At 42.7% G+C, this 17609-nt stretch overlaps 4 protein-coding genes and 1 long non-coding RNA gene across 10 annotated transcripts; 3 read left to right on the top strand and 2 right to left on the bottom strand.

Moving 5' to 3' along the window:
- Positions 1 to 2: 2 nt before the first annotated feature.
- LOC26532967 (uncharacterized) lies at positions 3 to 1887 on the bottom strand. Of its 4 annotated transcripts, XR_001452688.2 has the most exons (5): positions 1751 to 1887; positions 1102 to 1382; positions 880 to 950; positions 469 to 794; positions 16 to 400 (listed from the first exon to the last, which is right to left on the bottom strand). XR_001452688.2 is itself a non-coding variant. In XM_033382112.1 (3 exons), exons 1-3 carry the CDS (start codon positions 1777 to 1779, stop codon positions 469 to 471), a joined length of 426 nt encoding a protein of 141 aa, XP_033238003.1. In that variant the 5' UTR covers positions 1780 to 1837; the 3' UTR covers positions 464 to 468. The 4 variants fall into 4 exon arrangements, 1 of the variants encoding a protein (XP_033238003.1); XR_001452687.2 differs by lacking the exon at positions 1102 to 1382 and having other exon boundaries at positions 3 to 400; positions 469 to 791; positions 1751 to 1843; XR_001452689.2 differs by lacking the exon at positions 1751 to 1887 and having other exon boundaries at positions 6 to 400; positions 469 to 791; positions 1102 to 1245.
- On the top strand, positions 1377 to 2375 carry Vago (vago). 2 transcript variants are annotated; one of them, XM_015185978.2, is made up of 3 exons: positions 1377 to 1713; positions 1771 to 1912; positions 1976 to 2375. In XM_015185978.2, the coding sequence occupies exons 1-3, from the start codon at positions 1629 to 1631 to the stop codon at positions 2238 to 2240; spliced, it is 492 nt and encodes a 163-aa protein (XP_015041464.1). In that variant the 5' UTR covers positions 1377 to 1628; the 3' UTR covers positions 2241 to 2375. The 2 variants fall into 2 exon arrangements, with proteins under 2 accessions (XP_015041464.1, XP_001354561.2); XM_001354525.4 differs by having other exon boundaries at positions 1492 to 1713; positions 1774 to 1912.
- Positions 2376 to 4007: 1632 nt separating this feature from the next.
- On the top strand, positions 4008 to 5804 carry LOC6901195 (growth hormone-inducible transmembrane protein). Its single transcript, XM_002133860.3, has 6 exons — positions 4008 to 4412; positions 4476 to 4587; positions 4667 to 4808; positions 4882 to 5218; positions 5289 to 5421; positions 5487 to 5804. The coding sequence occupies exons 1-6, from the start codon at positions 4202 to 4204 to the stop codon at positions 5566 to 5568; spliced, it is 1017 nt and encodes a 338-aa protein (XP_002133896.1). The 5' UTR covers positions 4008 to 4201; the 3' UTR covers positions 5569 to 5804.
- Positions 5805 to 7499: 1695 nt separating this feature from the next.
- Positions 7500 to 9780, top strand: LOC4814476 (lanC-like protein 3 homolog). 2 transcript variants are annotated; one of them, XM_001354526.4, is made up of 2 exons: positions 7500 to 7822; positions 7938 to 9780. In XM_001354526.4, the coding sequence occupies exon 2, from the start codon at positions 8026 to 8028 to the stop codon at positions 9286 to 9288; it is 1263 nt and encodes a 420-aa protein (XP_001354562.1). In that variant the 5' UTR covers positions 7500 to 7822; positions 7938 to 8025; the 3' UTR covers positions 9289 to 9780. The 2 variants fall into 2 exon arrangements, with proteins under 2 accessions (XP_001354562.1, XP_015041465.1); XM_015185979.2 differs by having other exon boundaries at positions 7500 to 7850.
- A 5894-nt stretch (positions 9781 to 15674) lies between these two features.
- Positions 15675 to 16531, bottom strand: LOC26532602 (uncharacterized). The gene is made up of 2 exons (XR_001452692.2): positions 15926 to 16531; positions 15675 to 15870 (listed from the first exon to the last, which is right to left on the bottom strand). It is a non-coding gene; the product is annotated as an uncharacterized lncRNA (long non-coding RNA).
- Positions 16532 to 17609: the final 1078 nt, after the last annotated feature.

Here is a 17609-nt window from a genome sequence, read left to right as displayed (position 1 = left end):
TGCGTAGCCACTGCAAACTGATTGGTTCTTTCTGGCTATAATAATCCGATCTGATCCAGATTCGGCAGTCCATGGTCTAGATACGGTTGTTTTCTAACAATTCTGCGTTTGCAGTTTTCTCGTACCTTAAAAATTGTGGATATCTCAGATTTTCATCCTTTGTGGAGGCGGAAGGGGCGGGGCGAAATTTGTAAATACACTTGTGACGGATACTCTGATATCTAGACGCTCATCTGCAGCAACAGACTGTCAAATGCGAAGAGTCGAACAAAATTTGAGCCAAATCGGACCAGCAGTTCTCTCTATTCATTTTTCTCTCTCCATTTATATGTCGATTTTGTTTGTTTTATCTGTCATTATGCCAGGACCAGCTTGCAGATCTTCATCCTGTCTTCACACACTAGGGTAAAAAATGTTCAATTATTTAGTTACTATAAAACGCAGGGTAAACTCAAGAGCTTTACTCACTCAGTATAATCGGTTCGCACTGCACACCGAATGGTTAAGTAGAGTGCGAGTGTGAGAAGACTTTCGAGAGACGCATTGAGACTCATCTGCAATTCTGTAGTAGCTTACTACTGCTTCGTACTCTTTTTCCGGGTCGTGATCCGGAATGCGGTCGTTGAGGCCACCGACGGTGGTCATATAATTTCTTGAATTGATTACCCGGAGCGCTAGTTGAACACTTAGAGGTGCGCCTCGGGCTATTCTCAATGAATTATACGATTCGTTAAATACATACATACATATAACAGAGTGCAGCACTTTTGATGGCACGTGTAAATCGGATTCTACTGGTTGATGAAATACGGGAAAGTACATGAAAAGAAAATGAAAAATAAATTAAATAATGCCTCGTGACGCATGTGCTCCAGTTACCCATCATCTGCAATGGTGATAATGGCGATGGATGGACGGATGGCATGTTAAGCAGGCAAAGACCTCCCGTGCTGTCGTACCGAGAAAAAAATATAAATATAAACAAATTTTGAAAATTGAACTTCTAAGAGCCTATGTATTTACATACATACTCATTTCTTACGCACATGGAAATTAGCATATTTAGATGTATTTACATTTGTACGTACAATAGGTACTCACACGCATACACAGGCAAAACGTTAGACGGACACAATCGCAAACATGGATTGGGATGTTTTGCTTTTTTTTTATTTTTGTTTTTTGCACATTGCGCAAAAAAGGCAAGAACGACTGTTTTTGTGACCAAGCGATAAGAAGATCATCGTAATATGCGCTTCAGAACCGTAAGGGCGCTGTTCGCGAGTAGTGGCAAGAGAACAAGTGATGTGTCCAGCACAAATGGATTAAAACAATGGGTTCTAAACCTCGATTAAAGACTTATTTCGATAGGCATCCATATCCTAAAAATAAATAATTAGATTCATTAAAAACACACTGTACACACACGAACATTAGCACCCTCAAATACAAATTGGAAATGTGGGAAGAGTGTGATTTTACACACAGACACACTCTCACGCAGCACGAACACAGCTGTTCGTGTTGTTTAATTTAAAAACGAAGAAAGATATTTGCGCGGAACTCAGTTGTGCGCTAAACTTTGCAATCGTCGGGCCAGACCAGTTTCACCAGGCTGATCGAGAGAAATGGAATCGTCAGCGCTTACATCTGTTGTCATGCTGGTACTGCTCGCCATCCTCGCTGGAGGGGAGGCGGCACTACCGTATCGCTGTAAGAGAATATGCCACGCCTCATTTACCGAACTCACCCAGCAATTTGCTTCCCTAGCAGCTTCATCGTATCGCTATAGTCAGCAGTTCTGCATGGACACACAGACCGGGCGCCAGCTGTATGTTGGTGAGGTTTTCACACGCCTGGAACAATGCATGAGGGTCCAGTGCCTGGGCACTCTGCAGCTCTGGGAAGACAGGTGAGCATTAAATGCTTTGATATACATATACTCTAAAATATGTTAACTTTTTTCCCGATTTAGTTGTCTAGTGCCCAGCTCCATCAAGGGCGACTGCAGGTCCATTCCGCCAACAGAGTCTAATCTTGAATACCCCAGGTGCTGTCCGCTATATGAATGCAAGACATACGAGTCGAGCGCGGAAGGAACACTGGAGCAAACAAACACTTACGACCACAATGGCTCGCTGCGCAAGTCACACCTTACCGAAGTGATAGTCATCAACAAAAAGCCGCGATTAGATCCGGAGGACTCTGCCATGGGAGCCATACGCAGAAACTATGTGTAAACTTGGCAACCAAACTTTTTTGCTTGTAATTGATATTGTGATTGTGTGGAATTAGGCCTTACTTAGTTGTAGTTTCAGCTGTTGCGTTGTAATTTGATGAAGGAAAACAATAAATCGAAGGAAATATGTATTGTATACACGTGTAGGTTCCCTGGCGCGAAAGTCGGGTTGCGTCGCTCATGAGCGAATGGACAAAAAGAAATATCACTTAAGTGAACTAACTGAACTATTACCTTAACCTTATGACACTGAACTAGCTCACTTATCTTAAAGACAGAGATACCCTTACAGGAAAATCATGCAGTGAGAGCGTTTGAATGCATTATCATGCATTAGTTTGAATTTTTAGTCGATTGTTATAGCTAATCTAACCGGCTCCGAGTGTTGAAATGCCCATAGTACCACAGCTCTTCGACTGTTAGCTGGGAGACAAGACTGGAGATGATATATAGCGTATTGTCTAGGCCTATGTCTGTCTTTCAAATAAGAGAGATATAGCCCATTTACACTAGGGCTGCGTTATTCTTGCGTTCCAGGTGCGTTTCCTCAATTTTCCGAATATTTCTACGCTTTTCTGCCTATCGTGTTCATTATCACCACTAACAACAATATAAAACAGCTTTTTTTCCTTTTTCACTAATTGTTGTGATCGGTCTATGACAGTATAACAGCAAATAACGTTAAATGTAAGCTGTTGTTTGAACGTAAATTTAGCGATTTATGGAATCACTTTGACACTCTAGGCGATCGATGGTCTAGCGATAAGAACAGAATAAATGATATCTCGTCCAATTTTATGTAATAGCCTCGTTACAAAAGGGCTACGTCATTAATTTTTTTCGTTTTGAAAACGCAGTTTTATTTAATAGAATGATCACGGGGACATAGTGGTAAAAAAAAGTTACGTTCTTTTCAAACGCAGGTGCGTCTGAATATTCGACTATTTTTGCGCTTTACAGCACATTTCTGCTCTTAGAGCAACTGTCACCACTAATAACTACAAAAAAATATCAGATCAGATATCCAATTTTGGCGCGTTGATATAGGAAGTTGACAAAAAATATATACGTATTCTTAAATAGTTATTGTGTGATTTTTAAAGTTATAAGTTATAATGAAATTTCATTAACATGTAACACTAAAAACAAATAGTTTACAATTATGCTTCTGCTCGTGCCTAGAATATACCAGATTTGCTTTTCCAGTGTGTATCGATTGCCTTTCCAGTATTAATCGGTATTTTATTTTGCTGATCTGAGTACCCGTTTTCAAAATGCCTGCTGCAAAAATTTCAATCGAACGAAATACAGGCATCAATTAGAGCTGCTCTTTAAAACGTATTTTCCTCGGGGTGGCCGCAAGCGGTCACATTTCATTAGCAATAAAATATTGGGGGAGCTACAGCCGAAGCCATTAACCTTGTTCACTTTAAATAAATTGTTTACAGCTGACTGAGCAGTGTAACCGTAGAGCATGCACACCTGGTCACACTCTGCTGCTAACTAAATATGACACCATGATGAAATTATACATATAATACATGTAAATTATACATGTATAATTTCATCATTCATTCTTATTTTGCTCGCGTACACTTTTTTCGGATCTGAGAACTAGGATTTAAAAACAACTAATTGATACAATATAAATAAATAGAATCGATAGAATATTAACGGTGTTAAAGCATATATTAATATAAAAAATATACAAATTTCGAAAAAAAAACTATAATATCGCAGAATATATCGAAACATATTCCGATGTTTTGAACGATTTTTTCGGTAGAAACGAATGCAGAACAATAAAAACAATACAAAAGTGCAGTGAGGTTAATCTATTCAAGGATAGGACACGAAACAATACAACACAAAACTCTGCACCAGATAACGAGAACTATACACTAAGAAAACAAAAAAAGTTATTGCACAGTCAAGGCCCGCGAATTTCATCACAAGAGCATAATGTTACTGCGACTTGCTTTGTCGGCAGCCCGTCCGGGTAGCAGCCTTCTTGGTCAGCAATCCTCGCAGAGCTTTCTGAAATCAAAACTTCAGGTGGCTGTTGTGCGTAACTATGCTCGTGGCCCGGTACGCACACGCGCTCCTGTGGTGGAGCAGCAGGTACGCCATCCATCTCTTAAAGAGAAACTGATGGGTCCACCAAGTGCTAACGGTAGGTAACTATAATATGTATGTGCAGTTATTGTGTAATCAGTTTAATTTCACGAACTTCTAGCGTATTCGATGGGCAAAGGTGCTGCTGCTGGCGCCGCAGTTGTCGGGTTGGGAGCGCTCTGCTACTATGGTGTGGGCCTGGGCAAGCACACGAGCATTGCCGATAATGCCATGTGAGTTTCGTTGGTTTGCAGATGTTATGCATTCTACATAATAGAATATTAATAAGAATAAGTATTTTTTTCCATATAGAATGTGGCCGGAATATGTAAAGAGTCGCATCCAGAGCACCTACGCCTTCTTCGGTGGATCCTGCATCCTGACAGCAGCCTCTGCAGCTGCCGTCTTTCGTTCTCCCCGCCTATTATCGTTGGCCTCGCGAGGCGGGATCATGGTGAGTACATACCAGCGCCACTGCCCTCAACACAAATCCAAACAAACATAAAACTTTCACTTCATTCGAACAGTGGTCTATTGCTTCGCTGGCGCTCGTCATTGGCAGTGGGGCAGTAGCGCGTTCAATTGAGTACCATCCAGGAATTGGACCGAAGCACCTCGCATGGGCGGTCCACTGCGCCATCTTAGGTGCTGTCATCGCACCTCTTTGTTTCATTGGTGGTCCGGTTCTGACTCGTGCTGCTCTTTATACCGGAGGCATTGTTGGTGGCCTGTCCACAATCGCTGCATGTGCGCCAAGCGATAAGTTCCTTTACATGGGTGGCCCGTTGGCCATTGGTTTGGGTTTTGTCTTTGCCTCTTCGTTGGCTTCTATGTGGCTGCCGCCAACAACAGCCCTAGGTGCTGGTAAGTAGTAAACAATGCCTGTGATACGCAATCGTATGAATCCACCCTCAAAATAATAATCTTCATCTAGGTCTGGCATCCATATCCCTTTATGGTGGTCTGGTGCTTTTCAGTGGCTTTCTGCTTTACGACACGCAGAGAATGGTCCGCAAGGCTGAGGTCCATCCCCAATACTCCTATACCCCGTTCGACCCTATCAATGCGTGAGTCAATCTTTTGTGACACTGTGTTTTATAAGTAACCCCAAATATTATTTTTTATGCTCCAGCTCGATGTCTATTTACCTAGATGTATTGAATATATTCATCCGTATTGCCACTATCTTGAGCGGAGGGCAGCGCAGAAAATGAGTCCGCTAGGGTACATGTTTTGAAGATAGATCGATAATATATTTATACCACTATTGAATAAATTTATATGCCCTAAATATGATCTATCTCTTTCAAAAACGCCTTTTTAGGCTGCGAGAAGCACACTATCTATCTATATGTGTATACCACTGTATGTATCCCCATAATATACTATTATTTCGATGTTGACAAAATCATATTGAGCTATGTATATAAAACGTACACATAAACATGAATACGTTTGGTCTTATTTGCCCTAAGATGTTTCTCCAAGAGACAGAAGGTTATGATGTAGTGCAGAGAATGGCAACAAGCCATCGCAATTAAGAGCTCACCAGATCGATATCGAGTGTTTTTCAAGCACCACAACTACTATGCGAGTACATGCTTTACAATAAATCGACTCGGTGAGGTTTTTTTGTACCATCTTGTGGAGATCGGTGCGCGAAACTAAAACGATTTGTTTCTTTTTTGTATGACTAACTTTAAATTAAATTTTGTATCTTTGTATACGTTTACATTAAGACATGCTGATGCTGATAATATACATATAACAAAAGAACCAAAATAGTTAGTCGTCTACAGCTTACGGTTCTTATCTATTCCGTTCTCTGTTAAAAAATTGTCTAGTAAATCTGCTGTTGATGGAATGGCTATGGATATGCATATGGAAAGCAGCCGATCCACGCATAAACACCCCGGATGACCGCTGTGACTTCGCGATCGCTCTCACTTTTTGTCGCACTTGTCATGAGTGATGGAAAAAACACAGAGTGAAAGAGAAGAACCACAACCGCTAGTTTTAATGTTAATTCTTGCACTTAATTTATCCTCTCTCACCGATTTGATTAGAATGTTTTTGTTTCCATACCGCTTCTTCCCTTTGGTCTGTCTCTCTTCTCACACCAACACCAGCCGTTATGTCTTCCAGGCAGGCGCATACACTAGAAGAAAAAGAGTGCGTGAGTGAGAGAAAGAGAGAGAGAGAGAGAGAGAGAGATTGTAGTTCGTGCAGCCAAGCGAAATGGTTTTCTTCATTCTGGCTGTAATAATTATCCGATGAGTCCCAGACTCGGCAATCTGGTGGATATCTCTATGTGTTCGGTTATCTCCTTTTTTAAAAATTGTATTATGCCACAGATTTTCGGTCTTTATAATGTCGGGGCAAAATTTTGAATATACATAATACAGAAAACACTTCGTTCTGGCTGTTAAATGCGTCTAGACTTACCTTATACTCTTATACTCTTTGTGTTCCGGGTTTTAATAATACCTATTTATATTGGGACAAATGGCCATGATTTTAGTTTGTGTTTTGTATCAATGAGCTACGGGCGTCAATTTTGTTTGTTAATTGAAATTCAAAGTAACCACTCTGTATACATATGTCTTGTGCTATAATATTTTAATAGATGATGCACCAAAACATGGTGCTCCTGTTTTTGCAAAAACGAAACAAAACGAATCTTAATTGCAAAAGAAAAAACTAGTTAACTTATTAATAAATTTACATATATTGACACCATAACCAGGTCAAATTAGCTTTAGCCTTTTTAATAAACTGTTTTTTTAACCAAAATTTCAAATTTTGCAAAAAGTCGCCAAATTAACAACACTGCGTTTTCGTGCAGCCAGCTGACGCAGCACGATTCGGTTATCGATACATCGGAATGAAATCCGAGGATACACTGCAATAAACTAAATATTGCGGTTAACAGTACTAACTTGTGCGTTAAACAGGACATGAGAAAATGAGAGAAAAATTTGATAAACGGGAGAAATTTGCAGAAAAAATTCATTATCGCCAATCGCAGCAAAAGCTTATCGCTGTGTCTGTTATTTCAGACTATATTGGCCTTGAAGTGTAGTGGAATACAACCATTGGGGAGCCCCAGGTGGCAATAAGCTCACGAATACATCGATAAACGGAAACATATCTAGCAAACGATAGTCACAGTCTCAACTCGCCCCTTTAGCAAACTTTACCAGGGCGAGAGATGCCAGGATTTCCAAATTGTGTGTAAATGTTTCAAATTGAGCTGGCTAGCACTTGACAAAGCTTTCTCTATAATTCCAAATTTTTACCTACTGTGAAATTATTGTCATTGCGTACAAATCTACACATCAGTGGATTGAAAAATTTTCCAAAGCTCAACCCCATAACAATATTTCTTGGCAATATAAGGCAATAAAGAAACAACTAAATTGAGCAATTCAAACACTTCGCAGACTAGCCAGACGATACGCATTACAGGTAAAACTACCGTTCGTACCTGAAACAGGTGAGTGGGGGAGAGACAGACGCCCGACCGCGCCCTAAGCCGGCAGATCGATTGGCGACTTTCCTTATGTTTTCTTTGCATTGACAGGCACAATTAAAAATATTGCAAAGCAGGACGTTGAACAGAAAAGTCAATTGACCCTCAGCCGAACGAAGAAGGTGGTTACAATACGGCCATGGAGCGCCGATATTTAAAGAATCCGTTCCAAGATTTCATTGGCGGCGAGAACACAGCATTCGCCAGTGATGAGGAACACATAAAAAATCTCATATGTACCTACGTGGATACCATTTTGGAACATTGCCACCCCAACAGTGACGACGAGGACGACCGCGGAGATTTGTATGTGGGCAATGCCGGCATCGCCTTCATGTTCTGGAAGTTGGCCAGCTGCGAGCAGACTCGAGATCTCTACCCCCCAGCGCTGCAGCATGCATCCGCCTTCATTCGAAACGCCAAGGCGAATGCCGAGCGCTTCAAGAAACGGTCTGCCGAGCGCTACTCCTTTCTCTGTGGCAATGCTGGAATCTATGCCGTCTCCGCAGCCATATCACAGGCAGTCAAGGACACCGAGGAGCTGTCGAACGACTTGGCGAACTTTAAGTCGGGCATTCCTTCCAGCAAGGAGTTCATTCACACCAAAAACGGCTGCGATGAGGTGTTGGTGGGACGAGCCGGCTATCTCTCCGGCTGCTATTGGCTGAACGACGTTCTGCCCGATAAGAAGATTACCGACGACGACTTAATCTCCATTTGCCAGCTGATTGTGACAAGCGGTCGCGAGTACAGCAAGATGAACAATTCCCCCTTGCCGCTGATGTTTCAGTACCATGGAACAGAGTACTTGGGAGCTGCCCACGGACTGTGTGCTATTCTGCATATGCTGCTAGACAGTCCCTGGTTTCGCACAGTGCCAATCTCGGCTCCGGCAGCCGAGTTGCGTGAAATCAAGCGCTCCATTGACTACTTTCTCGTGCTGCAGGACGCCGAAGGCAACTTTCCGGTGGCCCTAGAAGACTTGCGGTCGGGAAGGGACAAGCGCCTAGTGCACTGGTGCCACGGCGCTCCGGGAGCTGTTTATATGTTAGCCAAGGCCTACTTGATATTTAAGGAGGAGAAGTACTTGACGTCCTTGCGCCGCTCGGCCGATTTGGTCTGGAAAAAGGGATTCCTTCGCAAAGGTCCTGGCATCTGTCACGGAGTTGCTGGCAACGGCTATGTGTTTCTGCTCCTATTCCGACTGACCAACGAAATGAAGTACCTGTACAGGGCGCACAAGTTTATGGAGCTACTGACCAACTCTGAGTTCAAGCAAAGGGCTCGCATCCCAGATAACCCGCACAGCCTGTATGAGGGAGTGGCCGGCACCGTCTGCTTCTTGGTAGATATACTAGAACCGGAGCAGGCCTACTTTCCCTTCATGGATGTCTTTCACTAAGCTCCCAATATCCGAATACCTCAAGGCCAAGGACTCAGGTCCGCCTATGCTCAACAAAGGCTTCCAACTCGGGAAGTTTATCATTATTTCTAGTCATTTTGCCTACTTTTATATTTTAGTTCTCGTTGCAAAACGCAAATGTAATTGCGTTAACCAAATCGGGGTGGACTGCCGTTTAGGGGGCTTTCGATCCACCAGTGAGCGCAGCAAATGCAGGAATGTTCTCAGTCATTCGCATATCAAAATTATTTTCGCTTTAAGCCAAACAATTAACATAATGCATACAACTTATACACACAGATATTACATAAATATACATTATATTTATATACATATACTTGCGATGACATCTATATATATACACAGACACACGCATACGATTACTTACATGCATAATAGGCTTTATACCAACGAGTAACTCCCAAAGAGCTCCAAGTCTTTTGTCAATGAAAATCAAATAAATAATTGTGCTATTTTATACAGATATTACAATCCTAAATAACTAGTATCTGGGTTGACTTTGATTCGAAGCGAGAAATATTCATTTGATAGGGTCAATAGGTTCAATAGCTTTATTGACAAGAGTAATTTCGTCTGTCGGCAGATGCAGTATCGTCCAGAGCACTATGTATGTATATATATAACAACACCTTATAACCTCGGCCTCCATACCACGAATTTTGTTTGCATTTCCAGCTACGGCAAAGCAAAAATAACAGCCCCACAACAACAAAAAACCGGTCGAAATACTACATAAATATTTATAAACAAGAAAGAGTATTCGCTGGCAGCGGGGCCTAAAAGCGAGGGAGAATCGTCTCAGCCGAATGTGGTGCGATGGTGTTGGTGTCTCTGAGAGACAGCAATAGGAGGATGCACCCCCCAAAATTTAATCCGCAAGGAAATAAAGGAAGTGAGTAGTAAAAGGGAATTATAATTGGATCGTTTTCACAGCAGTGTGAGCGCTATTATGCTGAGGTGAGCAATATCCTATTACGGCGTGGACCAGTTGATTATTTATCAAGGCGAGTTTATAAAGTATGCTAAGAAGTTTAGGTGTTTTTTTATTAATTACAGTCGCCTAAGGTGTGGAGTCTTCGGAAAAACACGTTTCGTTATTGTAGCACTAGCTTAAAGTACAGTTTTAGATTTTAAAATCTAGTTTTAGTCGTGTATTTTAGATGCGTCTCGCAGAACAGATTGCATAGCGGTCTCGGATGTAGCAATATTGGTTCGGTTATGTTAGTTTTTGCCATAACTTGATCCGTTCTTTATGAAATCACTCAGAACACACCTAATGTTACCAATTTTCTCATTTATTTTCATTATTAATGGACCAACTTCTGCGATGCATTTTTTTCGATTTTTCGTCCTTTGAAAAACACTTGCCATAAATTTCTCATAACAAGGACACTCTAATTGATTGTTGAGAATTTTTTCGATGTCCGGTCGCTTCCACAACCCAAATAAAAAATTTTTCAATGCGAGTATCGTATTCAAGTGTCGCATTTTTTAAGAACGGCAATTTGAGTTATTTCAATTAAATTGTTTTCCTTAATCTAGTTTAATGAATATTTCTATTCTTTTTTTTTAATTTATGCTAAATTGAATTGAGATATGAGGAAAATTCAAATTCACCGTTTTCTTTGGCTTGTGCCGGAAATATTAGTACCTGAAGTGTACATTTTTAGTGTGTCTTATTCAATTGTCGGGGAGAGTACGTACAAGTTCGTTTTAAGCAGCTTCTTTGCTTTCGTTTGTTAGTTCTTTTCTGGCTAAATGGTTATATATTTCGTTAGCGGCAAGTTCGTCAAGGATACGCTTTGTCTAACGAATCCTGTTTCTGAACTCTGGCTAACAGCCACAGCATCCGCGATAGCCAGCGTTCGAGATTGATTCCGACCAACCACATGAGCAGAAAATTACTAAAGGCTGTTTTCGAGGTCCCACAATAAGTCCACAACGTCCTGCTTTGTGACCCTGTTCCGTATTTTTCTTTTCTTTTTCTTCCGATTAAAGAAGTATTCAGTAGTTGCGATCTCATTTTAATTCCGGATTACTTCTCGCTCCTGCCTAGTGTCGCCTAGCCCCTCGCCACTGACCAGCGGTTCGCGTGCATCATTGAACTCTGATTCGCTTAGCTGTGCCCTAAGGCCTGGTATGGGAGGTTGGTCAACATGGACAGCCGAATGCTTAGTGTCTTGAGTGTCCACTGTAATAGCACAGGCCATCATTTTGTAGCCGCCGCACTTTTTTAGTCTCAGACTGTAGCCCAACTCTTGAGTGCGCAGCTGGTTGAAGAAGGGTTCTTTCACATTCTGCTCTACCAGATCAGGCACGCCAATTTACGATCACTTGGCCCCATATGATAGTAGTTTCTTACATTCGTATTCGTATCTTTGTGGGTTAAGGCTTTCGCCCGCAAATAATACGATCCAAGTGGTATCTGCCCTAAGCTATTTTCCAGTGAGGATGGATTATTTAATTTTTGGCTATTGAAAGTGGAAAGGACTAATTGCATTGCCTCAAGCACTTGTTCTTGAGTATGGTTTTCCTGTACGAGTCCTTGGACACACATTTGATGCTTTTTGAGGTCTTTACAGGAAACCACTTGAGCTGGATCCAGCTCTGGAGTGCACATCACCTTAATGATTATTTTCACCAAAAGAGGTAGTTTCTGGTTGTCCCTTGCCAGCTATATAGAGGCCATAGGATAGACCAGCTTAATCCTCGCATACCTTTCTCGTAATTAGTAATTGTACTCGTGTTTTGTATGTATGGTAATGATTGAAGCCATTAGTAGGGTAGTTGACATTGCTTCCAGTGCAATTGCCAGCACTTAGTGGAAGGGCGGCGGAAAGGAGTACTGTTTAATGGTTGCCCTAGACACTAGGTGGACATTCAACACAGCTAGAAGGAGCTGCATCCTAAGGGCTTTGATGGTTTCAACACACCCAGGTACCTACAGCAGACGGGACAAAGCTACTTCAAGAGGAGGCTGCTTTTTTACGCCACAGGATGCAGGAGGGAACGGAGCAATACGAGGTATCTGGAGGAGTCCCACAGGGGTCAGTGCTGTGCTCCCTACTGTGGAACGCAATGTACGACTCAGACTCCTCCACGGAGGTGGTGTACTTTGCGGACGGTGTAGCAGTTCTCGTGGTAGCAAACGACTTGTCCGTCTTGCCCGCATTCATCAGTGGCTGGAGCTGGTTGGGCTCCATTGGACTGGACCAATGGCCTCCAAACATCGAGCTACGCCCAGGGTATGGCAGCCACTCTGCACTGGCTCTGCGTCCGCCTCCGCCTCTCTGCACTGGGCATAATCTGTGCCTTTCAGACCGTCTTGGACGAGGCAGCCCACGTGATCGCAACAGAGACTCAGGAAGTGGCAATAATGCTGGGATACGGCCACTAAAGGACAATGGACCCACCGACCCATCCCAACCATCGAGTGGCATCGCTGAGCAAGTTTTTTTATTTATTTTTTTTTTTATTAGAAATCAGTTTTACTTAAACTATGATCAAATATTAGTGTTATTAACACTGACTTACTACATATTTTAAGAGTTTAATTATTAGGTTTATATTTACATTTTAATGATGTGTTATTCAGCAAATTTTTCTATTTTTTATGTTCGATGGGTGGAGACGTTTAAGTCTGCGTGGGATTTGAGGGTGCAGTAATCCTCTAGCTGGTTAATTTGGATGGTTAATGAGCCTATCGTTGTATCGACTGCTGTGATGGTTAATTTGATCTCCAACTTTTGGGACGAGGAGATCTTTTTCCAGCATTGTAGTCCGAACAAACCACGGGACACCTGTCATCACCCTTAGAGCCTTCGCTTGCATGACTCTGATTTTATTCAGATGCGTCTTCGCTGCACATCCCCAGACTTGAATGGCGTATGTCCATATGGGGATTATCGTTGCCTTGTACAATAAGACTTTATTGCGTAGGGGAAGCTTACTTTTTGAGTTCATGAGCCAGTGCAACTTTTTGAGTTTATTTTGACATTTGATGACTGCAGCTCTGATATGTGGTCCCCAAGTCAGGATTTTATCGAGGTGGACACCGAGGTAGCAGTGACTGCTCTTGCGAGGAATTATATTTCCGTTGAAGGTTAGGTCTAGTGGGTGCTTGCTTCTTAAAGTAAAATTTATGTTAACTGACTTTGTTTCGTTAATTGTGATGTTCCATTTTTTTGCCCATTTTTCCACGGATTCGAGGTAGATGTGAAGTTGTTCAGCAACTGCTCTGTAGCAGGTGGATGATGAGAGAATAACAGTATCTTCAACGTAAGTGGCGACCAGGAAGTTGCTTGGGTTGACGTGTTGTAACGCCATGTCGCATGTAAACAATGTGTACAGGATTGGCCCAAGAACGCTGCCTTGTGGAACTCCAGCTCTGATAATTTTTATGTCTGAAATAGCGTCCTTGATTGTGACAACACACGTTCTATCTCTTAAAAATGACTTTATGACTGAATACTGTGGGGCGGGTAGTAGAATCTTTAGTTTGTATAAAAGTCCCTTGTGCCAGACTTTGTCGAAAGTTTGTTTCACGTCGAGAAACACCCCTGAACAGTATTGCTTAGTTTCATAAGCGTTGAGGATGTGTTGAGCCACTCTGTGTACTTGTTCCGGGGTCCCGTGCTGTCTTCTGAAACCGAATTGGTGCTGTGGAATAGCTTCCTTGACGCAGCTTTCTGCCACCATTCTGCTCAAGAATATTCTTTCGAATATCTTGGATATCTGGCAGTAGGCTTATTGGTCTGTATGACTCTAGGGCTGACGTTGGTTTACCTGGCTTTAGTATCATCGCAATCATTGCACACTTCCATTGGGTGGGGAAGGGGCGATGCGAAGGATGGCGTTGTAAAGTGCAACTAGAAACATAATTCCCTTGCGTGGAAGCAGTTTTGCGATGCGGGCATCTATTAAATCGTGCCCAGGAGCTTTGTTGTTCACAAGAACTTTTATTTCCGCTTGGACTTCAGCAGGCGAAATCTGGCTTGGTTGGTATCGACATCTGCAGGGGCGCTTCTAAGTACCAGGAGAGTGCTCGCGTGTTTCTTTCCTTAGTCTTCTCTTGATACGCACAAGGTTTTCGATGTGAGGGTCAGGTGATGCAGCAGGTCGGGTCGAGCGCTCCTCGGACGTGGGTGGTTCTGCGGGGAGAGCTGCTTCCTGGATGAGGCTATTAAGCGAGCGTACAGCCGCGTCAATGTCTTCTGGAGACTCGAATCTCTCGTTAATGTTAATGTTATTTCAATGTTTGCTCGACTGTGCAGGAGCTTCTGTTTAGTAGGGTAGTCGACAGGGAATAAGCGCAGTTCTATGAGAAGCGGTAGGTGATCGGAGGGAAGGTCGAAGTTCGCTTGTATGTGCAGGAATCTATGGGGAACGCCTTTGTAGATAGCGAAATCCAGGGCACTAGGCGATCTGTTGGAGTCGTATGGGTAGTGGGTTGCAGAGCCAATGGCAAGAATGTTGGCTTCACTTGAGACTATATAGTCGTGGATTTCGCGACCTCTAGGGCAGGAGCAAGGTTTCCCCACCATTGGTGCTTCGCATTCCAGTCCCCAGCTGCAATGTATTTTGGCCCAAAACTAGATAATAAAGAGCGGAACTGAGAACTTGTCCATAAGGTAGCAGGAGGACAGTAGATAGCCGAGATAGTGGTTTCTCCTAGAGAGGTGCTTAGCACCATGTTAGCGGCTTGAATTTGGCCATCTGTAATGCGGTTGATTGGGAAGTGCTTGAGACTACTGCGGATGAGGATAGCAGATCCTCCTCTGATCGGTGAGCACTAAATGAGTCCACATAGTATTGTAACCAGAGCTTGAAAAATATGTTCAACTAATTTTTTCAATGAGCCTGCTCTCCGAATGGACAGAGAATAACGAAAAACGAGGGGAACGTTGTGAGTTGCTGCGGACACCGCAACTCTACAGTTATACCCGATACTAAGTCAGTATGGCTCTCCTCCGACAGACGCCGCTAATATTGAACGACACGACAAAGAGTGCGTGCGAGAGAGACAGAAAATCAGTCTGAGCGTGACGTCGGGCGCTGGGTAGCAACTGCTCCTTTTGGCTATAAAAATGATCTGATCTGATCCAGATTCAGCAATCTAATAGATATGGTCATTCTCTATGATTCTGCGTTTTTAGTTTTCTCTCTCGACGGATAGACGGACGGACGGACAGACGTACAGACAGACAGGGCTCAATCACTCGGCTATTGATGCTGATCAAGAATATATATACTTTATGGAGTCGGAAACGATTCCTTCTGGACGTTACACACATGCACATTTACCACAAATCTAATATACCCCAATACTCATTTTGAGAATCGGGTATACAAATAAAAAAAATTCCAAATTTTGAAAAATATTATTTCGGAATTCTTTTTACTGGAGATTAAGAACTAAGTGGATTTTTTTTAAAAAAGCAAAATGTGGAAAAAAAATAATAAAAGAAACAATGGCTCAGGCGTTTCTTCTATGCGGCTTCGTCCTTCGTCCTCCTTCCGTTTCCATTACGCTCGTCTGCCACGGTCGTAGAGACGGAAAGGCTTACAAAATTCATAATTAAATCGGCAGTAATGATACAAAAATATTTTTTCTTACCAGATTTAGCAGAACCATTAAGTCATTATAATTTAAGTAGGTTTCCTATTAATTGGAATTGGCTGCATCCGAGTGGCTGTTGGTCCGGCCACCCAGGATGCATTGTCGATGGTATTGGCTTTGGCTCGTTGGCCAGTGTCGTTGTAGCGGCTGGCCTCGTCGTTGGAGATGGCTGCTGACTTCTTGAAGTTGGAGTGACGTCACGGCCATCGTATGGGGCAGCGTCACTGGTAAGGCCTCCAAATTTCGACCATTGAAATTTGAAAATTGTTTTTTTGCTTTTTTTTCTGAATTTTTCTGATGTGATTTGTTTAGTGGTGTGTTCGACAATGCGAACAAAACTGGCAGTCTCTCAAATGAGAGAGTTGTATTTGAAATGGCACATTATACAATAAGTGTGGCGCCTACTGCTTATCTAAATATGTGTAGTAGCAGACATGACTGAAAAGTGGCTGGGTAAAACAAGTTAGTTATTGGCTTGCATTGTCAGAGGATTGGCATTGGCATCGCATAGTGATGCCAACGACGTGAGGATTGGCTGCGATCTACCGAGTGGCGAACTGGTCCGGCCACCCGTCAATCGACTCGGCTATTGATGCTGATCAAGAATATATACGATTCCTTCTGAACGTTACACACATCCACTTTTCCCACAAATCTAATATACCCCAATACTCATACTAAATTGTGTTGAAACGAAGCTGTCCCGAGTTTGATTTGATTATGAAAGCCAATATTTTCAATGTGCAGTCACTTGTTTATTGTCGCGCCTTGTCCTTCCCTGCCCACTTCCCTTCCCGGCGTACGATGCACAATGGGGTCTAATCCAAAACGAGGGGGGACGTTGTGAGTTGCTGCGGACACCGCAACTCTACAGTTATACCCGATACTAAGTCAGTATGGCTCTCCTCCGGCAGACGCCGCTAAGATTTAACGACACGACAAAGAGTGCGTGCGAGAGAGACAGAAAATCAGTCTGAGCGTGACGTCGGGCGCTGGGTAGCAACTGCTCCTTTTGGCTATAAAAATGATCTGATCTGATCCAGATTCAGCAATCTAATAGATATGGTCATTCTCTATGATTCTGCGTTTTTAGTTTTCTCGAATGTGCAATATTGTGGATGCAACAGATTTTCGTCCTTTGTGGGGGCGGAAAGGAGTGGGGCGAAATTTTGAGATATACGTTTTATAGTAAGGTCGAACAGAAGTGCGGATACCAAATTTGGTTAATCTAGCCTTAATAGTCTCTGAGATTTGTGGTTGCCCCAGATTTTCGTCCTTTGCGGGGGCGGAAAGGGGTGCGGCGAAATTTTGACACAAAACGGTCAAGGTCCGATATCACAGGAGTGTGGATACCAAATTTGGTTGCTCTAGCTCTTATGGGTTCTGAGATCCTTGATCTCAGTGACATATCACAGAAGTCTGGATCCAAAACATCGTTGCTCTAGCTCTTATAGTCTTTGAGCACTAGGCGCTGATAGGGACGGATAGACGGATGGACGGACAGACAGACATGGCTCAATCGACTCGGCTATTTATGCTGATCAAGAATATATATATTTTATAAGGTCGGAAACGATTCCTTCTGGACTTTTACCACAAATCTAATATACCCCAAAACTCATTTTGAGTATCGGGTTTAATTATGCAGACTTGCTCAGGAGCGGAAGGAGCTTGGCAAAAT

Source organism: Drosophila pseudoobscura, chromosome X (genome assembly GCF_009870125.1).
Source record: "Drosophila pseudoobscura strain MV-25-SWS-2005 chromosome X, UCI_Dpse_MV25, whole genome shotgun sequence".
NCBI lineage: Eukaryota > Metazoa > Arthropoda > Insecta > Diptera > Drosophilidae > Drosophila > Drosophila pseudoobscura.
This window is presented reverse-complemented; position numbering and strand designations above follow the sequence as displayed.

Bases quoted from the DNA above. Each gene is read 5' to 3' on its own strand.
- LOC4814476 (XM_001354526.4), top strand. From the start codon at position 8,026: ATGGAGCGCCGATATTTAAAGAATCCGTTCCAAGATTTCATTGGCGGC.
- Vago (XM_015185978.2), top strand. From the start codon at position 1,629: ATGGAATCGTCAGCGCTTACATCTGTTGTCATGCTGGTACTGCTCGCC. The intron at 1,714-1,770 runs GTAAGAGAATAT...TTGCTTCCCTAG, and splicing joins GGCGGCACTACCGTATCGCT to CAGCTTCATCGTATCGCTAT. The intron at 1,913-1,975 runs GTGAGCATTAAA...TTCCCGATTTAG, and splicing joins CTGCAGCTCTGGGAAGACAG to TTGTCTAGTGCCCAGCTCCA.
- LOC6901195 (XM_002133860.3), top strand. From the start codon at position 4,202: ATGTTACTGCGACTTGCTTTGTCGGCAGCCCGTCCGGGTAGCAGCCTT. The intron at 4,413-4,475 runs GTAGGTAACTAT...ACGAACTTCTAG, and splicing joins GGGTCCACCAAGTGCTAACG to CGTATTCGATGGGCAAAGGT. The intron at 4,588-4,666 runs GTGAGTTTCGTT...TTTTCCATATAG, and splicing joins AGCATTGCCGATAATGCCAT to AATGTGGCCGGAATATGTAA.
- LOC26532967 (XM_033382112.1), bottom strand. From the start codon at position 1,779: ATGAAGCTGCTAGGGAAGCAAATTGCTGG. The intron at 951-1,750 runs GTGAGTTCGGTA...TCGGTACGACAG, and splicing joins CTAGGGAAGCAAATTGCTGG to CACGGGAGGTCTTTGCCTGC. The intron at 795-879 runs GTAACTGGAGCA...TTCATCAACCAG, and splicing joins ATCACCATTGCAGATGATGG to TAGAATCCGATTTACACGTG.